The following is a 20,347-nucleotide window of genomic DNA, read 5'->3' as shown; positions in this document are numbered from 1 at the left end:
CCGATTGCGTTTTAATAAAGTTTATTATCGGGTGGGAGCTAATCCTCACGGTAATCTCCCACAACCCAAAGGAAAGCTGGATTACTCACTTGCTATAATCCCAATGAAATTGTTAGGATTTAGCTAGCGCAACAGACCAGATGGTAACAGGCTTTTTCCTTCAACCTACAGACACCCCCACCACTCCTTACCCCACCCCCTTCCTCAAAACAAAACATTTTAATGTTACTCATAAGACCTCATGCAAAACATAAAGTGGAAAGCTGTGGAGGGACAGAAAAACATAATTATCTGGCATCTCAGGTACTTTGGATATTGATGGTATACTGCATGTACATTTGGTTTACATTAATCTATAGTTGTAGAGAGATATAAAACAGCAGAAAGGTAGTTATAGTGTATATTCTAACAGTGCAACTTGCTCCAGGAGAACTATCAAAGTCCACACTATTGAACAATTACAATGATGCACAATCTTAGCAAAAATCATTTTATTGATTGAGATAAGCAAAGCAAAACACAGTATCTCGAGTTGAGTGAGACCAGTAAGCCTAATGTAACGGACACCAGCTAAAACCCCAATCCTGCTTATTTTGTACCCTGTGAACAAGTGCTGCTCTACAACACTTCTTTAATGTCTAAACTCTATTGTGCAAAGCTAATTGGGACATATAAGATGCACTAGCCAATCAGACAATAGCATGGTATGGCCAGTCACAACATAGACCACTTTGGAACAGAATGTGTGAACCATAGAATTACATTTTTTACAATTTTACCTTTATTTAACTAGGCAAGTCAGTTAAGAACAAATTCATATTTTCAATGACGGCCTAGGAACAGTGGGTTAACTGCCTGTTCAGGGGCAGAACGACAGATTTGTACCTTGTCAGCTCGGGGATTTGAACTTGCAACCTTCCGGTTAGTAGTCCAACGCTCTAACCACTAGAATAAGAACTAATTCTATAGTGTGAACAATAAACAACATTAATCTGATCACACACACACACACACACACACACACACACACAATCTTTGTGTATTTGGAAACATCCACTTGCTTTATGCTAAAATCAATATGGATAATCTACTTTCAGGCACCGTTTTTCCAAAATGACATTCAAGGCACATTTCTCTTTGTAAAATCACATTTTCTAATGGAGGTTGATTTCTTTCTAAGAATATAAAATCATTGTTAGAGTACACAGCTCATAGAACTCTTTGGAAAGGCTGGCAGTGACAGGTCTAAGAGAAAAGAGCAGTGCTTCTCATATTACATTAGGGCTTTTATCCATAAAACTATATAAAGTGATTCTTTTTTCACATAAATTAATTTGTCATTATATACAGACTAAGAATTACAATAAATATCAAATAAACCCCTTTAGTTGTTTTCACAAAAAAAAAAAAAAATCCCATTAATTCCCTGGTGTTTTAATTCATCCTTCAGAAGTGGTCAAAAAAGGCTAAATATTTTGGGGTCATAAATTATTATCCTGAATGCAAGCACCATGAAGCAATCCATTGATGCAGAACATTACGAATCCTTCAGTTGGAGGGATTCGGAACTGACCACAGCGTCACAGTATGGGTAAATCTACAGTAGCATTGCCAGGTAATGTTGACTCAGGGCAGAGCCACCTTGGCCCGTCGCAGCCGCCAGCGGTTCTTGAAGAAGAGGTACATGGCCAGCAGACACATTGAGGACAGGAAGTAGAGGAGCACACACAGGCTGATGTCCAGTCTGGAGAAGCCCACGCTCAGCAAGGACATCCAGCGCCTCTTGTTAGGGTGCGGGTACATCTCCAGAGCCCCCTCCTCCTCTGACCCAGTGTACTTGCCCGTCAGAATCCTCTTCTGCAGCGTTTTGTGCTGCCCCAACAAGTCCTCTGGCTCCACGGGCTGCATCCCCAGCCGCAGCACTGGCCCCTGTTCCAGGCCGGCTCCAGGCTGCGGCTGCTCCTTCATCTGCAGGGTCCTGAGTTTGACATGGAAGGACACTCTGGCAGCAGCGAGGAGGGCCTTGTAGTACTGGTTGATGGAGTCCAGGTCTACAATCTCCTCCTGGGGGGGCCTGAACTTCAACCCCACGATGCTGGGCCTGCGCTGGGGCTGGTGGGACACATCTGCCTTGGGCTTTACCCAAGGTGGGGGTTCAGATATTTGCACCTTTTCTCCTGCCCTCGCCGCCTCCTCTTCTGCTGGCTGTTCTTTAGCCACTTCCTCCTCCGGCTGTGGTTTGAGCAAGGTGTCCTGGGTCTGTCTGGCCCTCCCCTCTGCTCCTCTCTTGGCCTCCTGCTCTTTCTCCTGATGCCTGGCAACCAGCCTCTCCTTCTGCCTGCTGAGGAGCTGGGCCTCCTCCTCCAGGTAGTCAGAGAGGAGGTGTTCAGAAGAGAAGTGGGAGCGGAGGAAGGTGAGCAGCTCTGCCTGGTTCCAGGTGTGTTCTCCATTCTTAACCCCGTGGCAACTGGGACACAGCTCTGGGGACGGCCACTGGATCTTAGGGAAGTGAGGATCCTCACTCAGAGCACCTGGTCAGCAGGAATGAGACGGTTACTTAGGATGAGTAAGTGTGCTTACTTATCAGAGCTAACATAAATGATACAGATAACACAGTCATGTTGAGAGGGTAAACTGTTTTGGTGGAAATGTAAATGTATTAGCTAAAATTGACTGGTCGAATAGAAGGACATACTGATGACATCTCACACAATAAAATTAAACTGATACCAAGACAACAGAGGTATTTTTGCATGCAGAATCTATGTTGATGCTTGAATACATTACAAAAGATCAATTTCTCCACATGGCTCATAATAAGCAGTAGGTGCAGTGTGTTTGCATCATGTGTGGATGAGTGTGTGATGTCTCGGTGTGTGTGTGTGAGACAGTGTGACCGGGTCTAACAATGATCAATGGGCTTCTGGGACGTCCCGGAGGGAGGGGTGGCAAGATAATAGACGTCGTCCAAGCGGACAGCTACCCCCCAACCTCTCCCAGACCCCGAACCCCTGTACCTACCCCCCGTACCTCCACACCCCTTTGAAGACGGCCCAATCTCCAAATTGAATATGAAAGCAGGCACCTCCAGAGGGGAGCTCTCCTTTTAATGAATTACATTTTTTTTGCTTTACATGTTTCCTTTAGCCCCCCAAATGGAGGCATCTGCTAATAAATTGCTTGTCGTCGCCCATGCGAGAGGAAAGTCAAAGCTGCAGCAGTTCTGTCACTTTACAGCGCTGTCAATTTACATCCCCCGTCTCTCCCCCAGATTAATCTCAGTCATATGCATGTGTGTATGTACTCTGCATACAGCACTTTACATAAGAGATACATCAATTTTACTATGTCCTGCTGGGCTTGGGGCCTTTTATACATTTCACCAGCGTGACAGCTTTCATATCCCGTCCCCTTATGACGACATGTCTTTGATGTCTCTATTCTAACTACCTTGCCTTTCATTTCCAGGGGTGACTTTAGCAATAGTACTGATACTATAGTAGCAATAGTATAATGATACTGTAACAAAGGCTTGTCAGGGAATGTCATTCAAAGCATCCCATAAATATTAATGAAGTATAAAGAAATATCTATTTACCACATAAAAATAGTTTCTTCAGCACTAATTCTCAATGTGGATATCTACTGTACAGGACACAGAGGAGCATTATTAATGTAGGCAGACTGGTAGATTAGCAGAGTGATGCTCTACAAGGCAAACCAACAACATGAGGCTGATACAGTATGAGCTGCTCCAGTCGCATCTCCCTGCCCCTCTTCACTGAGCCCTGGCAGGCCCGTGGCTCTGCTGTCTGTAGACATGCGTCTCTATCTCACCCTGTTGACAAGTGGCAACAGGACAGGTCTGCTGTTGCTGCCGAGCCGGGCTCGACTCAGGGTCTCTTTGTGCCAGCTAAATTAATTGTGTTGCTGCTTTACAAATAGGCCCCGCTTCATGCATGGCTGCCTCTGAAAGGAGGACAGTGGGAGCTGCTAAAGAGCCCCACTTTAGCGAGGAGGTGGAGTGGGAGGGGTGAGAGAACGAGGGGGAAGAGGAGAGTACGTTCCCCCTGGGGAAGACTGGGATGAGAAGCAGAGGCGTTTGTGAGGGGGGTGGACCGACGGAGGAGATACTGCTACTCAATGCTACCAACACCCCTGCCCCATCCCCTCCCCACCAGCCAAGCCCACCCCTTGAGGCCCTTCCCCCAAACCCCACCACATGTCACAACCTGAAGCATCCTGGTGAGGGTGAGGGATTACAAAACAGGGAAGCGTGATGAAGGTGACATGGCATGTGCCAACTGCTGTCACAAGCATCTTGGAAATTGAGCTCTTGGGCTGATGGTCCTCGCTCTGGGAGATTGTTGCCATATCAATTGTCAAGCGAAAGATATGACTCTCTGGGGAGGGACAGACATGCAATCCTAATAGGGAGGAGTGTCTGGGGACCAGGGACAAGCACAGAAGGGGACACACACGCCCCTCTACCCTGTTATTCAGGACACAGGCTGTCCAGGGGATTGAGGATGGGGGAGTCACCACCACCACACAGAAACGACAACAATGTGATTCAACGAAGTGAGGTGATAATGACAGGCTTGTGCCAAATAAACTCAAATGATGGCCCTAACAGCCAACTCAGCAGCCATATAGTCCTCAATAAAATGACACGGACATCAAGGCTACAGTCTTGGCCGTTTGCAGTCTTTAGGTCATAGATTTAGTATTTACTGTTGACCTGTAGTGAGCTCTAGACAGGCTAGGGCAGGGAATCTCAGTCTTCTGGAAGGAGGGCTAATCTCTGAGAGGAAGAAGAGAAGGGGGAGACTGGGTGAGGAGGAGTGAGGGGGGACAGCTGGTGTCTGCCCAGAGGATCGCCAGGCATATTATAGGGATTTAGGGGTTAGGAGTAGAGTTGGGACACTTGGGGGGGTATGTAGGAGCCCTTTTAAAGGAGTGAGAGGCTGAAAAATACAGTGGCCTGTGGGGGCCACATTTATCTAATGTTATTGTATGGACAATGGTGACCACTGTAGGAGACATTTCAATTTATCATACTACTCTATAGTAATGTGATATATGCAAATTCCATACTTACTAATTAGCATATTATGTGTTGGAAGTTCAGTCTTAAAGACCAATCGTCCTCAATGGAAGTAGCAGTAACATTTGTCCTTACCTGCCAGTCTATTGTTTACGTGGTTATGGTGGGACCAGAGCCACAGCACGGCGGAGGACAGTGTCCCCACATGGGACATGCTCTCCTGGGCCATGTTCTCAAAGTGGGTGGCACATGCCCGACAGCCAAAGAAACTGTGGATGTATGACCTCATCGCCTGGAGCACCTCCTGGGGGTCTGGGGAGAAGAACGCATAGGAGGAGGAAGTCATTAGCAAGATTAACCATACTTGTTATACACATCAGTATGATGTATACTGTTGAAAAGGAGTCTAATATTGTACATTTGAAAATCGCAGCAAGGAATGTCTGTATATTGTTTCGTATACATTTAGTATGGCTATGGACATATGGGTTTGGCACAATGTAAAAAAGGTGCCAGTTATTATGAAAGGCTTAAAACATCAAAACATGGACAACAGACATGGACAGGGATAGTGAGGAATTTTCCAGTTCTAAACTATTAGTGGTTAATAACAAGGCAATAAAGGGCCTGGATCCTGAGTCCCCTGGGCATTCCCACGGTGCTCTGATATCTTCCATGAATACCCGTATTTAGTCAATGTGCTCTGAAAAACAACGAGGTTGGCAGATGTCACCACCAGTACCAGCACCAAAATGTCTGCTGCAGGTTTTTGTTGTGTTTAATTCCCAACAGTAAAGCCTTATTTTGCTCTCAGATGATCCGTGGTGGAAGGGCGGAGGCCTAATCCAGAGGTCCATCCGCAGGGGGCCAGATGGACACCCCTGGTCTCCTGCTGGCCCATCTGCAGGTTATGTGACCCCCCTTTCCACCCCATCCCATAAGCCCTGGTATTAAGCCCTCCAGGAGAGGAGTGCTGGTCAGCTGCCTCCATTATTAACCACTCATACTCCACTAATCTAAAGAAATCCATTTTGACCCACCCACAATTAGGGACTGTTTCAGATGCTGTTGTGACAAGAAAACAACAAAAAAACAAAAAAAGTGCTTTGTATAGGCTACTTACGGAACTTAACACAGAAGTAAGTGAGTGTGAGTTGTGTGGGACTGTCTAAATGTTGTGCAAGTGTGTGCAGGTAAATACAGTCACTGCAAAACATTCCACTAAACATTCCAGGCTAATTTGTTTACAAAGCCCCACAAAGCACTTGTCCGCGGTTGGTCACCCCCCACCCTGCTCTCCCCCAGCTGGACCATATCCCTGTATTGAAAGCAGCAGCCCCTGTGTGAACGCTGTACACTCTTCTGACTGGCTCAATGACCTGGAGGGATCTGTCCCCAGAGAGCCATAGGGGTTCTAACAGACTGGAAACACTTGTGTCATGGTTCATCGCCTGGGCACAGTCAATCCTCCAAGACTGAATGGCTGCTGACTTCTGGCCAATTTCCTACGAGGCGATGGGCTCTAAAGGCCGCATTAACAGGCTAACATGGCAGGAGGACTCGTTTTAGCTTCTAACAACATCCCTTTTCCACTTATTACCATTGTCCCAGGAACATTCCTCTTGAATTAACTGAAGTTTAGTGATCATGTAATCATAAAGACGTAAACAGCTGTTGTTTAGAGAGTTTTTCCTACCTTTGCCAGCAGCTTCCTCGGCCTGTACAGTAAGGACATGGAATAGGGTCCACATGCCACAGGGGTACCTTCTGAAGTGGGGCTTGGAGCCCTGGCAGCCCACCCACCTCACCCCCTCAGGCAGCGCAGCATTAGGTACCTGATCACACACAAACGCACACATTTACAGGCATTTTGCTTCAACCACAATAACATCTGCTAAATATGTGTATGTGGCCAATCAAATTTGAATATTTGATTTATTTTACTTTAACACTTCAAGATTGATGTCGCCCTATCTTCTCATAAAGCTGTTTCCATATAACCTGCTCTATCTGAGGATTCTTAAGAGGTTAGTTTACATGAATGAAAACAGGCCAAGTAAGTACATGGAAAATACATCTATGATTTATCTATGTTAAGTGGGAGCACGTTCTGTGCCATACTATTCTCATTCTATATCATGGCGATTCCAGGGTAATGGAAACGCCTCAACAGAGTGGTGAGATTGTGCTCAGGTCAGGGGAAGGAAACACTGGTAAAACATGCTTTGATCAAACAGCATATTTCTGACATATTGTCGTTTCCTCCCTGCCACTGCCCAGGATTACAGAGTCTGTGATTGACAGAATTACTTCAAAGTCGATAGTAAAGATTCGGTGTGTGTATACTGTTCGAAACCAGTCCATTTCTTAGAGGAGCTTGTTCATACCTCTTCATTGATTAATTGATTCGGCTGCTAAAAGCTAATGATGTCACTAAGTGACTGGTCCAATTGGGGAACCTATAGGCATGTCGGCTTTAATCCAAAGTCAACAACACATACATTTTCCAATAATACATATGCTGGCACAAGGTTGTGAGCAAAGACTTGTTTACAGCATTACATAAACCTACTTACCTGTGTGCTGATACTCTATGCCTGAAATATTTCAGCCATCATCTATAAAATCACTTGACTCTGGCTCATCAACAATATGGTGAGTGGTTCTGCCTCAGGCTTGTCTGATTGGCTGGCGTGTTGACCCCTCACCTCTGCAGTATTGTCCAGAGCGTCCCTCAGAGAGCTGTAGGACAGCTCTGTGTCCTTCTCACCCTTTAGCCACATGTCCACAGACTTCAGCAGGTTGTTCACCACAGGACGACCAGGGAAGTACTGCCCAAGACAACATTACAGGTAAACATCAACATCATTAACTCATACAATAGACTATTAAACAGTATATTTTGTACTGTGTGGTAATAGATCATTATTACTGAGTTGGAAATCCATCTGTCTGAGTTTAGAAAATTCACCTAAACCCGCTTTTGCCATACGTAACATGTCATGTTTTTTCCCACTAATTTAGTAAAAACGACAGTGTATAAGACACCAGAGGATTTGTCACGACTTTCTTGTACTGTTTGTTTACGTTCTCTAACCTCTGTCGTTGTCAAGAAGTAGGTTGACATTTTGGCCAAAAAGGCAAACTCAGATCCATCATTCATTGAATCAGATTGCTCAGTCATCACAAAACCCACTGATATTGCCAACTACTTTAATGACCTTTTCATTGGCATTAGCAAACTTAAGCATGGCATGCCAGTAGCAAACACTTTCACTACACATCTAAGTATAACTGACCAAATGATGTAAGTGTGGAAGAGGTGAAAAAGTTATTGTGGTCTATCAACAATGACAAGTCACCGGGGTCTGACAACTTTGATGGAAAATGACAGAGGATAATAGCAGATGATATTGACACGCCTATCTGCCATTCATTTGATTTAAGCCTACTAGAAAGTGTGTACCCTCAGGCCTGGAGGGAAGCAAAAGTCATTCTGCTACCTTAGTATTTGCTACCTTAGTAAAGCTCCATTTACTGGCTCAAATAGTCGACCAATCAGCATATTAGCAATCCGTAGTAAAAAAAAAAATGGTGTTTGACCAGATACAAATGCTATTTTACAGTAAACAAATTGATAAGACTTTCAGCACGCTTATAGGGAAGGACATTCAACAAGTACAGCACTTATACAAATAACTGATGATTGGCTGAGAGAAATTGATTAAAAAGATTGTGGCGGCTGTTTTGACCTCAGTGTGGCTTTTTAAATGATTGATCATAGTCTACTGCTTTACACCCCCTGCTATATTGTGGACCAAGAGTTACCTGTCTAACAGAACACAGGGGGTGTTCTTTAATGGAAACTTCTCCAACATAATCAGGAAAATTACCATTGGCTCAGAACAGGGCAGCACAGCTGGCTCTTAAATGTACACGGAGAGCTAACAACGATATGCATGTCAATCTCTCATGGCTCATTGTGGAGGAGAGATTGACTTCATCACTACTTGTTTTTATAAGAAGTGTTGACATGTTGAATGCACTGAGGTGTCGGTTTAAACGACGAGCACACATCTCAGACACCCATGCATACCCCGCAAGACATGCCACCAGAGGTCTCTTCACAATCCCTAAGTCAAGAACAGACTATGGGAGGCACACAGTACTACATAGAGCCATGACTACATGGAACTATATTTCACATCAGGTAACTGACGCAAGCAGTAGAATCAGATAAAAAAACAGATATTGAACAGCAGGGAATGTGAAGAGACTAACACACAGGTATAGAGGCATGCATGCATACACACACACAAACGCTAGCACATACACACTAAACACACGTACATTGAAATATTGTTGTATTGTGGTATTATACATTTTGTATTGTAGATATGTAGCTGTGTAATCATTTTATATGATGTACGGTTTTATATTTTGTGTAATGTAAGTGCCTTAATATGTTTGGATTCTAGGAAGAGTAGCTGCTGCCTTGGAAGCAGCAAATGGGGATCCCTTATAAATACAAAGACAAGATGGCGTGTGTGGAAATATAACATTGCAACTAACAGTTGGCCACTATGGGAGGCAGGGAGGAAATCCCAGTGCCTTGTGTTTGAGACGGATGGTGACAGAACAAGGTCAGCTGAAGACAGGGAGGCATTAACAACAGAACAAGCTGATTGGGGGTGTAAAGCCACTTCCTATCCTTAAAGAACTCTTACAACAGCCACCCTGGAAGACCCATCACTATACTGCTATTGACTAGATTCTACAGGTCGACCTGGATTTAACCCTAATAGCTAAGAGACAACCAAATAAACAGTAGGCTGTCATGGCAACCTTCTCCCATTCAAAACAGAGGTAAGATGTCTCAGTTACGATGGACTATTTAAGTTCATTAGCATTTTCTGGGGTTGTCATGGCGAAAACTACTTATGAGGAGCCTGTAGATAACAATCCAATCAGATGCCCACACACATGTGCAGGCGTGTATGCACGCACACACCCACAAGAAACAGTCAGTGTAGTAACATCCAGCAGTGTGAATATGGTGGACCTGGAAGTGGGCAAGTGCTGCCCTTTTGCGGCACGGGGGCACAAACCCATCAGTGCGACAGAGGCAGGGGCCTGGCCGGGGGGGTGGGGGGGGGAGAGCATCCCAGAGGTGCACCTTTTTTGATTTGTGCTGCAGAGTCTTTTCAAATTGCCCTGGCCATCTGTTCAGTAGCATTTGGGTGCCTGGCTCATGGTTCTATTCATCACTCTAACTGGATCTCCATTACACCAGTCCCACTTAAAAAGGCTCCTGGAGATTTACTTAACCCCTGTGGCCCACACAAGCCCCATACAGGGCTTGATTTGCTCCCTTAATCTGAGACATTCAGCTAAGAAGATGGTGTTTGGGTATTCACAGACAGAGATACCCAATCCTGTACTACAGGTGGGGTGTTAACAGGAAACAAAAAGAGGTCCCGCGTCTGCTGCTGCTGAGGAGGACAATTAGATCATCGGCCGGGCAGCCGAGACGCCTAGGTCTGGGGACTACTGGGCACTAACCAGGCTGGAAAGCTCATTAACACACATTTGAATTTAACAGCAAGGAAATTGGGTACGGGCAGGCAAATGGGCTCTGCTCACCAGAGCCAAACACTTAGCATGTTCTGCTCTCCACCTGCGTATCTATTTCCTAAATCATAAGCAAAGGCCAACATATTTGGCTGGGAAATTAGTAGTAATTTGGGCTGAAGTATTTGATTGGCAAACATGAACACATCAAGTGTGATGAATCAATGCTACAGTATACTGTATCCCCATCATGAAGGATCTCTCCGAGTGACCTCTTCTCTGGTAGTGTACCTCTAACCACTATCAGAGCCCCCACCTGACCCCCAAACCTAACCCCCTGCCCCCTCCCCCAGCCTCTCAGAGGACCATGACAATCCACTTCACCCGGCAATATGTCATCTTAAATCCGATTAGTATCAGCACTTGAGAAACCGCAGTCTCCTCTGAGAGACGTTCAAAATAGAATGCATCTGTCGGCCTGGCCCGGGGAAGCCCTTTTTAATCCTGCCTCATTCAACCTCAGGGACCAATATACATGCCACTGAGTAAAAGCTGCCTAAATGCTTCCTTGCATGCAGCAGCCTAGTGGACCGATCTGTCATGCCCACAGCCCAGCCACAACCCAACAAAGGCCTTGTCCTACTGGTGGAGTCCAGAGGTTGGTGGGCTACCCTTATAGTATCACTGAGGCCAATCAGTTAACACAGCCACATTCCACCACCATCCACCTCCGCTAACTGCTAACCTTAGCATGGACACACTGAGCCAAGCGCCACAGGAGAAAGATGGATTTGGGCTCAAGCTCCCCCCTAAATCCTTGTTTTATTCCCTGGCCCTCCCTCACTGCAGGAGGCTTCTTTCAAGAAAGCAGGATAGAAACGGTAATCCTAAAACCTCTTTGTAATTCTCATGCTTCCCAGATCCACTTTTTTAAAATCCTCATATACATGTAGGGATTCATAAATCTGGATTCTGGTTGACAAGACAGTAAATCTAGTAATATTACAGCGCAAGAAAATATAACTTGTTTACATCCTGTCTGGGACAGAGATGCACTGTGATGTGGGAGCACACAGCACACCACAGATTCTATTGACAGCTGAGCGTGTCATCGGTATGAGACCAGCTGTAGGTTTTGTGCACAGTGACTCATTCTCAGGATGATCCAATTACACCAGTCACTCTGGAATTTTAAGAATCTTAGTTTGCTGTGACATGCCGTGCCTGTTATCAAGTAGATGGGTAAAACAGTGCTGTGCGGCCTGCCATTTGGTCACAACACTTGAAGGGGATCCGAGAGATTGATCATGAACAGACAGACCATGGTTTTACACACATGGTTCACTTGTCTGTATTGGTCCAAACCATCCCTAAGACAGGTTGAATATAACCACTTTGTTGAGGCAACGGTCTGACAAATATCAATAAATGCTGCTGCAATGCCTGCTTTCTCTGCTACAGTCTCAGCAAGGACATCGTTGTGGGGCACTGACAAATACCACAGGGAGTTTGAGGTATTGACAAAACAAACTGGAGTTAATGGGGGGGCTGGAGAAAAACCCTCCCACAGTCCGTTCAATCCCTCCCTAGAGAGTCTGAAATAATCACAGAGATTGGTGGTGATGCCTGATGCACAGCCAATACGAGCAGGACTGGGGTGGTCATTGTCTTCGGATCCCTGGCACACTTCTGGGTAGCATAGGGCTGGGAGGGGGGGGTGAGGGGTAGGGGCAGGGGTTTTATCCAGTTCTAAGAAATCCTAATCAGGGTATGTCTGCATACAAAAAAAAAAAGAGGTGGGGAACCAATGGGAAGCAAATAAAGTATTTCCCCAAGAGAGCCTTTTGTGTCCTGTCAAGTCAATGGCCTCCAATTTTGGGCTCACCATTGAGAGTGTCATTCCTATTGTGATACACATTTTTGGGTGTGAAGGTATAAGCATGTAAAAACGATGTAATAGTATAGTTATTGTACACTTAAACGGTATTACATTAGGAATTTTGAACCAAGTAACCACGGCACTTGTTCATTTGGTGAATTATATGGACCATATTCTCATATTTACTTTTTTTTAAAGCAAAACTGAATTAGAACTAATTATGCAGCTAAATGGAAGGCCTCTGTTTCACAACTGATATCCTTGAACAAATCCAAAGCACCGTCTCACTCTCCCTCTAGTGGTATGTCGTCATAACTGCATAGCCCTGACAACAACCAACCAACCATCTTCTTTAGGGCTGATCTGAACAGAGAGAGGATGAATGGGTGAGGTTAGTGTTCAGTATGGGTATGGTTTAGTTTCAGTGTGAGCAGCAAACCGGTCCAATCACCTTCGCTAGTACTGAGATGTACCGTTGTAGTGTGCTCAGTGCCTCTCCTTTGATGACAGGGTGAGCGGCCAGCTCCACGCGCAGAGAGTAGTGCAGAGTAGACTCCAGGTCTGACATATACACACGAGACCTGACGACACACACAATTCAACATTTTTGTCATGGAATCAATGGGGTTACATTGGTAAATCTTATACCTAAAAATTAGGAACTTATTTTTCTGGACACTATTACTGTTTTGTCAAGTTTAAAATGCTTTACCTGTTGAATGGTCTCAATTGGTCCTCTGTTGTGTTTTTCGCAAGGTCAGAGGTCACTGGCAGTGGCTTTCCGGCCCGCACTACCCCAGGAAGCCTCTGGAGGGCGTAGGTGTAGAAGGTCCGGACCTCAAGTTGTCTGGAAGACAGCCAAGCAGACAGTTGAGTTCACAGTTAGGACTGATTAATTTCTATTAATCTGGCACCAGCCACAGGAAGATTTTAATCATGGAAACAGGTGAAAAATCCTTCCCACTAGAATAACAACACATACCTCACAGTATATTGTAGCTACAGTGGAAAAATAAGGTTTTTAGCTTCTCTGTCTAGGAACAGGATACAAGTGGTTGCATGTGCCAGGGCCTGCCCTCAACAGACCACAGGTGGGCCCCTGGTCTCCTCACTAAGCCCTCCTCTGGTGAACAGATGGTGCTGAAATACCATCACTGATCATTTCCCTCTCTACTAACCCTACAAAAGGAACAGGCTGCTATCCCTCTTCCTGTTCTTACCAGCCAGCCAAACCACCCTGTGGACCAATGAGAGCAGGAGGACGCTCCAGGCCTGAGCTCGCCCGGCCCACCCCTGCCTGGGACTCAATTACACTAGACTCGCTGGGTCGCTATTCATTGTGGGGTCCCCAGAGCACAGAGGCACGCGTCAGAGGGGGAGAGGCACACGTCGGAGGGGAGGGGCCGCTTTCACCTGGGAGAGGCACACGCATGACGGATGTACGACTCCACCCCCCCCCCCCCCCCCCGGATCAATCACGTATTCAATGGGCGACCATCTGTCGCAGCGCGAGGCAACGTTGGGGTGGTTTGGCAGGTGAACTGCAGGAAAGGAACGCTATTGTATCCATGCAATAAATTAAACCCCCTCTGTACGCCCTGGAAGAGGGGGGAATAAATAAATCAGCAATAAATCATTTCCTTTTTGCATTTGCCAACTAAAAAAACTCCTCTTGCATGCCAAGTTATGGAAATAAGCAAAACAAAGTGAAAGAAACAGCAGATTAATTCACGGGGTGAGGAATCATCATACAAACTATTATGATATTAATAATAATAAAATAATATTTTAATTCCATGATCCCATTATGAGGCCAGATGTAAAAAGGCATCCTACTATAGCAGTGTATAACACAACACATTTATCAACAAGATTGTTGAGTATTGAACTGTGAAAATAGAAGAAAAAATTACTCTTGATGACTAGGTACATTTAGGGTCCAGACTGAGGAAAGCTGAAAGTGATCTGCAGTTCTGTCACACATTGTGATGGTATTAGAGCAGCCACTCACACATGGAGCCTGGTGAAGATCCCACTAGGATAGTACAGGTAACAGGATGGGAAGTGGGTCACATTCAGTTCAGCCACCAGGCCATCCTCGGTGCTCAGGACCCTCCGCACAGCTATGTTCTCATACTGCAGTAGGTCCAGAGTCAACTGGTGAGGAAGAAAAACCAACACAGTAATGACCGACTGTCTGCATGTTGTTTCAAATTGGTTGTACTAGGCACACAAGTACACTGTTGACACAGTGACACAGTCAACATAATGTTTGCCTCCTAGATTCAGCAGGGGGCGATTTGTCAGGGCTGATGGTCGGGGGGCACAATAATTTGTACATTGCAAATTGACCACAACTAAGTCCAAAAATAGATTCTATTAGAAAATAAAAATGAGACACGACCACATCTTTTTTTATATATTTTTTTAATTGTGGGAATTCGTGGGAACAGATCCCCCCCAAAAAATGTCACTGTCTTTTGCCAACACCTGCTATACGTAGAAAATGTTTTTCGTGTGCTTGTAAATGTTTACCATTTGACCACCCCAGGATTTTTTTCTCCTCCATTTCCCATTTCCCTGAGGAGAATGTAGCTTGACTGATGCTAATTAATGCTTACCTCTCTGCCCACATATGAGTTAGAGGTCTCAAAGAGCAAGGCCAGGTGTCCCACACTGTTTGTCTCAATGAAGTTGTCAAGCTCTGCTCTGCTGTGGAGTGAGGAGGATAATACCATTTACATAGGGACCACAACATATCACTAATAGTTGACAATTGAAACAGCAAGTACATTTCTATTAAGACTTCATAGAAATTGAACAGCAGCACAATCTGAGCATTGACATGTAAGACACATGACAAGTGGTATAGCGCCTTCTTCAAAAGAGGAAGAAGACTTCATGAGCTAACACTTTTATTCAGAAAAGAGGAATCAACGTGACCTCCTGACTGTTTTCTTTATTCTACTTCCTATGTTATCAACCATTATCTTGTAAAGTCACGGAGATAAATAACGCCAAAAGTAGAACTCAAGTGTCTCTTATGACAGGTTGGAGGAGTGTGTGAGTATATGTGCTGTGGCACAACCCAATAGACACCCTCATTTATCCATGAAAACCTTTAAACCAAGGGTGGTATTGTCACAATATAAATGGAAGTCATGATGGCCTAAGCCCTAGAGGTAGTGTTTGTGTGATCAGAAGATGCTGCCTCTCCTGCGTGTATGTTTGTTAAAAAAAAAAGAACAAAAAATAGAAGAGGCTGCCTCACCTAGTAGTCTCCAGAGGGGGGCAGGCCGGGGGCCAGGGCTCTGCATGGGTCTCCATCTTATCGATGATCTTATGACGTAAACCCCTCACATTACGAGGAAATCCTGGGAGGATACAGGCACACAGGACTAATAAGAGAACATGTAGAAAAACAGTTCAAAACTTCTCAAACTAGCCATTCACCATCTGCCTCAGGAATTATCTAAACATTTGTATTACCTCTGAAACTTTCTCCTTTGGAGTCAGGTTTGGAGTAAGCGTGGAAGAACTGTCAGAGGGAGAGAAAGAGAGGATCAGATGGCAGGTCGCCACATGTTGACCACTGGGAGGAACAGGGGACACCCCTCCCCATTAAAACCCCTTCCTACTTTAAATCACGTGCAGATGCTGCAGCTCCCTCATTCATTCAGACAAATGGTCTCTTTGATCTGACTTTCACCGGACCACAAAAAGAAGAACTCAGACATTTATTGATAACTAATCTCAAGTGAGAGTATTGCTAACTGAAACGTAACACTGTTAGGGTTTATGAGTCAAAATAGCTGATAATGAATGACTCACAATCTGTGATATGGTTCATTTTTAAACATTGGATACATTGGTTCCTGTGAGGTAAAGACACTGAAAATCCATAAAGCTGGTGGAATGTAACAGTTGAAGTACCTTCAGTGTTGGGTACCCCCTGACACCAAAACGGGAACAAACCGGCCCATTATCTTGATTAGCACAGTCTATGGCAGCTAAATCCACAGCTGGTTTCCACTCTAGGGAGAGACATTATAATTACTTTCAAACTCGATGCACCAAAAATGCATAACTCCATACGATAGGGGTTATATAAATATTCCTCTGATTACTACAACTTCTAAGCACATACAATTATTCCATATGATCAGCAGGAAAGCAGGCCAGAGGCTGGTGGCTTCTCTAGATCTGAGGCCTTAAAACCTGCCTCATGGTTTGGGCCTGCTGCCAATAGGAAACTACGTCAATTTCAAACTAACTGCATGGGATTATTTTCCTATTACACAGTTAATTGGATCCTGCATATAGACTGAGACCTGAAATGCCAAAATGTATTCTAATTTGGGATTCCAAAGGATGGTGTTTGAACAAGAGTAGATTAGATGGACAGAATGTGAATTCCTAAATCACATCATATGCTCCAATAATCAAATGTAAAGTCTGCCTTTTGGGAGGGGAGGGCTGAGATACTGGCTGTGCTGAACTCTGAAAAACAACAAAGTCAGAATCGCACAGCTCTTATCCCGCAATTTATATTTTAAAGTGGAATAATACAGGAATATAACATTTTTAAAAAAATATTGCTTTATTATTATTTTTTAAAGTCAAGAAATACATTTAAAAAGTTTGCATAGGCTAATACATTTTGTTTTAGAAATTGGATACTACATACGGTCTCAATTTGCACTGCAGTTTGATGGGTATATAAAACATTAATACATTACACTGCAATCGGAAAGTACTCAGATCCCTTGACTTTTTCCACATTTTGTTACATTTTAGAACAAGGCTGTAATGTATTTAATTGTCCCCCCCCCCCCATCAATCTACACACAATACCCCATAATGGCAAAGCAAAAACAGGTTTTTAGAAATGTACACAAATGTATTAAAAATAAATAACTGAATTACAACATTTACATAAGTATTCAGACCTTTTAGTTTGTACTTTGTTGAAGCACCTTTGGCAGAGATTACAGCCTAGAGTTTTCTTGGGTGTGATGCCACAAGCTTGGCACACCTGCAATTGGGGAGTTCCTCCCATTCTTCTCTGCAGATCCTCTCAAGCGCTGTCAGGTTGGATGGGGAGCATCACTGCACAGCCATTTTCCGGTCTCTCCAGAGATGTTCGATCAAGTTCAAGTTCGGGCTCTGGCTGGGCCACTCAAGGACATTCAGAGACTTGTCCCGAAGCCACTCCTGCATTGTCTTGGCTGTGTGCTTAGGGTCGTTGTCCTGTAGGAAGGTGAACCTTCGCCGCAGTCTGAGGTCCTGCACGCTCTGGAACAGGTTTTCATCAAGGATCTTCCTGTATGTTGCTCTGTTCATCTTTACCTCAATCCTGGACTTGTCTCCCAGTCCCTGACGCGGAAAAACATCCCCACAACATGATGTTGCAACCACCATGCTTCACCGTAGGGATGGTGCCATGGTTCCTCCAGATGTGACATATGGCATTCAGCACAAAGAGTTCAATCTTGGTTTCATCAGACCAGAGAATCTTGTTTCCCATGGTCAGAGTCCTTTAGGTGCCCTTTGACAAACTCCAAGCTGGCTGTCATGTGCCTTTTACTAAGGAGTGGCTTCCATCTGGCCACTCTACCACAAAGTCCAGATTGGTGCAGTGTTGCAGAGATGGGAGAACCTTCCAGAAGGACAACCATCTCCACAGATGAACACTGGAACTCTGTCAGAGTGACCATCGGGTTCTTGGTCAGCTCCCTGACCAAGGCCCTTCTCCCTGATTGCTCAGTTTGGCTGGGCAGTCAGCTCTAGGAAGAGCCTTGGTGGTTTGAAACTTCTTCCAATTAAGAATGATGGCAGCCATTGTGTTTTTGGGGACCTTCAATGCCGCAGACATTTTTTGTACCCTTCCCCAGATCTGTACCTCGACACAATCCTGTCTCGGAGCTCTACGGACAATTCCTTCGACCTCATGGCTTGGCTTTTGTCTGACATGCACTGTCAACTGTGGGACCTGATATAGACAGGTGTGTCTTTCATGTCCAATCAATTGAATTTACCACAGGTGGACTCCAATGAAGATGTAGAAACATCTCAAGGATGATCAATGGAAACAGGCTGAACCTGAGCTCAATTTCAAGTCTCATAGAAAAGGGTCTGAATACTTATGTAAATAAGGTATTTCTGTTTTGAATTTGTAAGAAATTTGCAAACATAAAAAAAACTGTTTTCACATTGTCATTATGTGGTATTGTGTGTAGATTGATAAGGAAACCCCGTAATTGAATAAATTGTAGAATAAGGTGGTAACGTAACAAAATGTGGAAAAAGAAAAGGCGTCTGAATACTTTACGAATGCACTGTACGTGAAAAACCAAGACAAATTGATGGATCCATGTCGCAAGAAAGAACATTTAAATTGGTTCAACCCATGACTTGTACACTTAACACATGACCAGTCAATTATGATTGGTTTACTAACAATAGGTTGTAAAAACCCCGCCTACGGTACTGTTTATGAATGGGCTTCCAGTTTACATCAAATTCATGAAAATTTGGTTATTTAAGATAAATTAAATTAAGGCACGAATATAATTTGACGTAATTAACCTGATGCCTTTAATGAACGTTTTCGATTGCGTTTTTCTCTTCGTAATCGAAACCATTGAGTAAAAGTAAATTAATACACGAATACGAATATACATTTTACATATTCAATTACTCAATTTTGATGAATTTGGTGATATAAAACTTGAAACCCGTTCAAAAACAATACGAGTCTTACACCAGGAAGTAGGCGAGACGGCCATAGGCCAACACATTGAATATTATATTACTGGAAAATGCAAACCAACCTTTAATATCGCTAGCGAGACTTTTCCATACGGGAGAAAAAGCAATACAATGCCCGCACCAAGAGGCGTAAAACTCAACAACCAGTGCGGCTGTAGAATTGACCAAAACGCTGTCCACATTATCCGGGGTTAAAACGACTACCTGATCAGAAGCTGTGTACAAGCCAGCTTCGGTGGTAAAAGGAAAAAGTAAACACACAAATAAGACAGTAGATATTAATGACTCTCTCAAAGTTGCGTGTATTTTCCCTGTAAACCGAGACGTGGCACGATAGCAGCGCCACGCCATCTTCGTATGTTTTTCTGACAGCCAGCAGGTCCGAGCAAGGCAACCACTGTATATGAAAGTTATAGAAACTTTTTTCCTCGTCCAACTCCCTCCCCCAACCTCTGACCGCCGAAGAAGCAGGGCTACATTCATAAACAAGGACGGAGGTGATATAATTGATTTGAGCTCTGTTGATGTGAGTTGATGCATCCATATGTGAGAATACTTGTGTCTATGTATTTGAGAGTGGTTACATTTCTCCCTATTCCTCAGCTGTTTACGAAAAAAGTGGCAGGGATTCCCGCTTTGTTTGAATCACAGATTGCCCCTTTAAAAGGGATTGGCCTGCAGAACTTATTCAATGTCCATGATCCGGGAGCGGCAGGGTAGCCTAGTGGTTAGAGGGTTGGACTAGTAACCGAAAGGTTAATACTGTCTCACAATTATGACTTAGTATCTCAAAATAATGAGTGCTGATAATTATGACTTACTACCTTATGATAACTCGTAGTCAGACTTCCAAATGCTAATGTCCATTGAAAGAGTTATGACAGTGTGTGGGGTATGGGAAGTTCAAGGTGTAACAGGACACATTGAGGCTATCCTGCAGCTTTGTTTATAATAATACACTTATAATACACCTATGCAAATCACTCAAACAGCTGAAAGGCAAGCCACATTTGGCAAAACACACTTGAGGCACTGAGCACCAAAAGCAAGTGGTTTTTTTTGCAGGTAATACAACATGT

At 44.2% G+C, this 20,347-nt stretch overlaps 1 protein-coding gene across 2 annotated transcripts; it reads right to left on the bottom strand.

Annotated features, from left to right (window-relative positions):
- Positions 1-476: 476 nt before the first annotated feature.
- LOC110524444 (sulfhydryl oxidase 1) lies at positions 477-20,347 on the bottom strand. Of its 2 annotated transcripts, none has more exons than XM_021604081.3 (12): positions 19,331-20,347; positions 16,431-16,531; positions 15,987-16,035; positions 15,769-15,871; positions 15,119-15,209; positions 14,509-14,654; positions 13,210-13,344; positions 12,949-13,078; positions 7,756-7,878; positions 6,744-6,882; positions 5,183-5,359; positions 477-2,531 (listed from the first exon to the last, which is right to left on the bottom strand). In XM_021604081.3, exons 1-12 carry the CDS (start codon positions 19,806-19,808, stop codon positions 1,627-1,629), a joined length of 2,577 nt encoding a protein of 858 aa, XP_021459756.3. In that variant the 5' UTR covers positions 19,809-20,347; the 3' UTR covers positions 477-1,626. The 2 variants fall into 2 exon arrangements, with proteins under 2 accessions (XP_021459756.3, XP_021459757.3); XM_021604082.3 differs by having other exon boundaries at positions 15,119-15,206.

The sequence above is a fragment of the Oncorhynchus mykiss genome, chromosome 5, assembly GCF_057628025.1.
Source record: "Oncorhynchus mykiss isolate SJ-2025 chromosome 5, ASM5762802v1, whole genome shotgun sequence".
Taxonomy (NCBI): Eukaryota; Metazoa; Chordata; class Actinopteri; order Salmoniformes; family Salmonidae; genus Oncorhynchus; species Oncorhynchus mykiss.
Note: the sequence above shows the minus strand (reverse complement) of the source record. Positions and strands in the feature narration are given on the sequence as shown.

Bases quoted from the DNA above. Each gene is read 5' to 3' on its own strand.
- LOC110524444 (XM_021604081.3), bottom strand. From the start codon at position 19,808: ATGCATCAACTCACATCAACAGAGCTCAAATCAATTATATCACCTCCG. The intron at 15,210-15,768 runs GTGAGGCAGCCT...CTCACTCCACAG, and splicing joins CCCCCTCTGGAGACTACTAG to CAGAGCAGAGCTTGACAACT. The intron at 7,879-12,948 runs GTGATTGGACCG...TGTCTTGGGCAG, and splicing joins ACATCTCAGTACTAGCGAAG to TACTTCCCTGGTCGTCCTGT.